This window comes from Haliotis rufescens, unplaced genomic scaffold, assembly GCF_023055435.1.
Source record: "Haliotis rufescens isolate VD_foot unplaced genomic scaffold, xgHalRufe1.0.p SCAF_93, whole genome shotgun sequence".
Lineage (NCBI taxonomy): Eukaryota > Metazoa > Mollusca > Gastropoda > Lepetellida > Haliotidae > Haliotis > Haliotis rufescens.
This window is the reverse complement of record NW_025964387.1, coordinates 840,853-846,852: the sequence shown is the minus strand read 5'-3', so window position 1 is coordinate 846,852 and position 6,000 is coordinate 840,853. Positions and strand designations below refer to the sequence as shown.

Genomic DNA, 6,000 nt, shown 5'->3' with positions numbered 1-6,000 from the left:
ACCCCGTATGGACCCAGGTTAGAAACGTCAATGGTCATATATGTCTTACCTGAGATCATCATTCAAACTGGTCAGCAAGACTTGTCTATGACTCAAATCAGTCATGAAGTGACCCAACAAATATCTTGGCAACTCTTTAATTCTGTAGAACACCACTGTCATCCATATGCCTCCATAATTTATAAAACCTGACAAGGTCATGTGAGAAATCTCATTTATTTTACATAGTTACATAAATTTGACTAATTATCTACAAAATGAATTTAACAAAAATACACATCACTTTTCCTTCTGTATTATTCAGATAATCGTTATTTCTCAATGCTGAAAATAATATAGGAATATCAAACGATAACATATAAAAAAGAAAGGAAATATATCAATTCACAGCGATCTGTTGAGAGTTTCTTGTTCGTTTTGTTTGTGCTCTCTTTGAAAACTGCTGGGAAAAAGAAACTATACACCAATGTTTGATTGTTGCAAAAAAGAAAAAAAAGAAAAAGAAATGGTAAATCAATAGCAATGTATCTGATACAGGTATCATAATGGTGGTTTGGAACTTATGTTTGAAGTGTTTTTGAGCCTGTTTTCAGCCTGTTAACGTCATGATAATGTTTAATTTATTGATCAACTCCAATTCTCCCAAGTATATACTTTTTTCTACATTGAGTATCAGGTCTCATGACAGAATATTACTCTTCTTATATGCATTAACACTAAAATTGAATCATTTGAACAAAATATAACATCATCATATATGAAGAAACGGAGCTCAGCTCCCTCATTCTGGAACTTTCAGTGGAGAAGAAGTCTAAATTGTTTGCTAGGCATTACTTAGAAGTTGACGGATGACAAGGTAGACACAATATTATGGATAACAACTTCTTTCATACTGTGAAAAGCGATGTTTCGGTATAGATCCTTATACCGTTATAAGGAAGTTGTTTCCATAATATTGTGTCTACCTTGAGAAGAAGTCTACTGACCCAAGTACGCACCTTCACAGAATTAAAGAGCAAGGTCAAAACTAGATACAACTATTGCAAAAACTGGAAGGTAACTGGCAAACTAATCAACTACAAAATATCACATTTTGTAATAGCTATAAATAAATCAAAACTGAAAATTGAATTCAAACCTCTTGAACAAATTCTGCCGTCATCATTGATTGGAACAAGCATGTGAAAATTCTGAATATGTTGATAGTGTGAGGGAATGTGTTTTGCCCTATTACTAAATACACATGGACAAATGTTGCTTAGATTTTATACAAAACCTTACCAAGAATGATATACAAGGTTTCACCTTTCCAGTGGATTTAAGCACAAAAATTTGATCACGGTCAGAGTGTAAATATGGAAAAAACATATAGGCTGAACCCCACTACTAACTACATCTTAAGTCTCGCTACTGCTAAAAGTAGATATGAGGACATCCCATTACAGGCCATGTCACAACGACCTTTCGCAAACTTAGACCTACCGATGAAATTACTAACAAGAAGTCGACATTGGTGAGTCAGAGAGCAGTTTTATCAAGCTTTAAGGCACTAATTTCAAACTGGCGACTTTCATTCCAGACTACCCTTTGAAAACAATCATTTCAAAATTTGAAAACTGAATAAAAAACATTCTGGAAAGTGTTTTAGATGGCCAAGATTGTAAGGTAATACTTCCAACGGGCTATGCAAATTCTCTTCCGTTCAAAGTGAGACATAGACAATGATTTTTACGGAATCAGTCATACAACCCTAACTGTCGGTCGGAATACCCTGTTAACCTTTTTAGAGTTTGCATGACTAGAAAAACACATTCCAACCGTCACTTTCCCGATCTGTTAAGCCACGCTCTGATTGGTAGGATGAAAGATCGTTCTGATATGATCCATAATGGGATGTCCTCAGATCTTTGTTTATGCGGTAGCGAGACTTAAGATCCGATTTTAATGACATTGATATTTTGTTTGTAGTACCTTTGAAGCTATGGCTCAATATGAGCTATGATATGGCATTGCTGCATTTTTAGTACAAGATCACACCTTGTTAATTTCCTACATTGAACATTCAGAAAAAAGATAAGCCAGTCAAGACAATTATGTACAAAATCTGGATGTTACTAGATTTAAGTTGAAAGGCCAAAGGACACCAAAATATAAATATGCTACCAAAATCTCAATATGTTCCTGCATTTACAAGTTTACAAACCACATAAACATGAGCAAATATATGTTTACGAAAAATCTTGTACAACAAAACAAGAATTCCAAATTCAAACAAATTACAAAGATAAAGGAAAACTCATCTAAATACTAGTAACATAAAAACATATATTAAAAATTCATTGTTCAGATTCTTGGAGATGCATTATGTTTATCCTCCCCATCAGTGTTAAGCATACATGAATAAGTATACCGACTGTTGCCAACATAACATCGTCTGTGATACTATTTTGATGACACCTTATGACACTTTATCTTACAAAAGAAAAAAGTTGTCCATATTGGATCTGCATGAAAAACAGGCAAGTTAGAAGGTTTTCTATCATCATTGGGTTTTATAAAAGGTCAGATAGCAAAATGACATATAAATGTATCCTGGTATACTTAAAGCAGAGAATAGATTCAATGTTTTCATATTATTGACCATGGTTCAAGGCAGCTGCTGCAGCAACAAGAAGACCCAACATGACAAACAGCCTCTCGTCGCTGACATTCCCGGCTCTGTTTCCGCAAATTCCACCTGCAATGTACACATTATGTCTATATAGACACACAAGACTACACCGTAAACAATAACTATATTAGGAAAAGGCATGTCAAGGAGATGCTGGAGACCCTAAAATAATGTACCAAAGTGTGTTCCTCTTTGATGTGAGGATCCCGGCGGTCTGGTAGCCTAGTGGTTAAAGCGTTCGTTGCCACGCCGATGACCCGTGTTCAAATCCCGACATGGGTACAATGTGTGAAGCCCATTTCTGGTGTCCCACGCTGTGATATTGCTGGAATATTGCTAAAAGCGGCGTAAAACCATACTCAATCACTCACTAATGTGAGGATCATGTAAGATATTTGTGAAACATAAGAACCCCCATTTTTACAAAGCCATCGTAGTGCAATGACCATAATGAGTCAATACTGTAACACATGCTATGACCGTCATATCACTGCCATCGCTTTGTGAATTTGGGCCCAAAACATGACTTCACTGATGCAACTATGAAACTCTTAAATGTAGAATAGTTGTGCATGTGTCTCAAATTATATTTATGTGCAACATCTGTCATATTTCACTCAACTATTGTTGCATGTAATGATTTTTTTTACATATTGATGTCTGTTGCAGAAATTGATAAAAACTACGAACATGTTCATGTATTTGTATATTTTCCTTCAGCACTTACTCCCTCTTTGACTCTTATCCTATTTTTGCATTAGTGAATACAATTTAATGGATTGACTTCTGGTGTGTCGTTGAAACAAGAAATGTGTTTGCATAATTTGACAAACAGGCGCAGCCCTATCCCCATCATTTCCTAAACCTCCCAAACCTTTACCAATAGAAACATGTATCATCAACCATTTGGAGGTTACAAAAGCTATTTGCTGTAGAGTGTTGGCTTCCATTGTCTATTGCTAATCACCCATCAGCTCCAATTATCTGTTGGCTTCCCTTGTTAGTTTCCACCTTTTGTTGTCTAAATACATTTGTTGTTCTTACATGTACATTTTGTTTGTTTGTTTGTTTATTTGTTGTTTAACGACGCACTCAGCAATATTACAGATATATGACAGCGGTCTGTAAATAATCAGGTCTGGACCAGACAATCCAGTGCAGCGAGCCTGACCACCTGATCCCGTTAGTCGCCTTTTACGGCAAGAATAGTCACCTTTTACGGCAAGCATGGGTTGCTGAAGACCTATTCCACCCCGGAATCTTTACGGGGTTATAGGATGGTACGCTTCATTATTGTGGTTGTTAATTTATAATGGATCGTAATAGTGCATGCTTACAAACTTATTAAATATGTCATACGCAAAATGTTTCTTGTTCTTTGTTCAACTTTTAGGACACATCAATTGGGACTGATCAATACTGATTTTCTTTACTAAGTTTGGTAAACAAAGTACCTGTCATTAGCGACTCAAGGGCAGGCAACTCTATATTATCGCAATATGGCTATGCTGTGGAGTGATACGTGTGGATTATGGGGTTTACATCAATTCCTGTTTTAGATAATCAGTATGCATACAACCTAGGTTGGGTCAAGGGAAATCGTCTAAACAAATGGGGTTCTTTTCAAATCAATTTCGAATGGAGGTGGGGGTAATTCCACTTCAAAAACATTCCAGAAACTATCATAAAACAGTTAATGTGTACACTTACTAGAAGCCGTGACATACCGCAATGAGTCCACGCGTGGAAATATTGTCTTTAGATTTGCATACGTAAATAGCCAACAGGGTGTGTGGATTACGAGATTTACTGATACTGTGATAATATAGAACCCACGATAATATAGAGTCATACTATATATATGCACTCTGCCTCGTAGCATTCTTTCACCTGATGAAGGAGTAACCATATACTCAGAAACGTTGTGTTCCTCATAATAAAGAAGTTCACATCAATAAATTCTCTTCCTTATGTGTATCACTTCTAAATGCCTTTTAAAGACTTGATATTTATCCTCTTTCCATCTTTGATCCCAAGTGTTATCAGCACTTCTGGTTTAATTACACCACTTTCGGTTTGGAAGTGCAATAAAATCAGATCTTTTCACACACTATCATCTCATCACAGTCAATTAGTGGGTCAGTTATTTGATCAGTCATGATAAGAATAATACATCAAGCATTCTCTACATAGCTCCAGTATGTACCTGTTAATCACTTGCCGTACAATCAGCATTGGTTATTTATCAGTTTGTTGTCATTAAATAAACAATTACATACAGTTAAGTTTATATCCAATTGTCTCAAAAAGAACAAAGTTATTTATGACGTCGGGACAATACTTAATTATTACATCTAAGTCTAAATCTTTTAATGAATTTGCATAACTATATTTTAACCAAAGAATAGACTTGCTGGTTTCTTATGAAGAGATTAGTAAAATCTAAATATTTTTTACATTTGTATACTTATCCTGCATTACTCGGTATTGCATTTACTGCTGTCTTTGACAGAGAGACGAACTGTGTGAGTGAGTGAGTGAGTGTGTGAGTTGGGTTTAACGCCGCTTTTAACAGTATTCCAGTTACATCATGGCGTGTCAGCTTAATGTGGGAGGAAAGCCCGAAATGATGCAGTTCTCAGACGTTTACCACATCGGTGAAACCCACGAGCATGGGTATGGTGCTGACAAACCTAGAAACATAATCGGGGCGAACCAGGATTCGAACCCACAATCATAGGTTTCTGGCGTGCCCAAGGGACGCAACTCTGCACAGCGAATCGCGGCGCCTTAGACGACTGGGCCACCCGTGCCCCCAAGAACTGTGTGAGATCCAGCTGCTGAAGAAAGTTGTTTCCATCTGTCCAGGAAGCAGCGCCCCCTCCCATACAGTCGGCACGTGACATGGAAGTCACGTCAAAACACGTACTGCTTTAACCTCGTGGGTTGCAGGGGAAACCTCGTGGGGAAGCAGAGGAGCGCAGGGTGGGGGGGGGGGGGACACTTGGACTTCGTAATGCAGGATAAGTATACAAATGTAAAAAATATTTAGATTTTACTAACCTCTTTAGAAGAAACCAACTTATCCTGCATTACTCTGTATTGCATCTTTATCAGACGGCACGGCCGGTGGGCATACCTTCAGATGTTAGCCAAAAGAAACCCTTGACAAGGTCCGGTAAAACCGCACCGCATGTACAATAGATTACCGGAACACCAGCAGCCACAGGGAGATAGTATTCCGGCTGACCTCCGACTGCAACGAGGGGGAGACCGGCAGGAAAAGGCGTTTCCTAGACTTGCGGCACGCTTTAGACCATCATAGGAAA

At 37.6% G+C, this 6,000-nt stretch overlaps 1 protein-coding gene across 2 annotated transcripts in view; it reads right to left on the bottom strand.

The window, feature by feature from the left end:
* Positions 1 to 200: 200 nt before the first annotated feature.
* LOC124131984 overlaps positions 201 to 6,000 on the bottom strand; it is a 121,591-nt gene continuing 115,791 nt past the window's right edge. For both annotated transcript variants that reach the window (XM_048391603.1, XM_048391604.1), the window contains exon 19: positions 201 to 2,737. In XM_048391603.1, the coding sequence (XP_048247560.1) occupies positions 2,634 to 2,737 (104 nt within the window). In that variant the 3' untranslated portion in view covers positions 201 to 2,633. The remainder of the gene's footprint in view (positions 2,738 to 6,000) is intronic.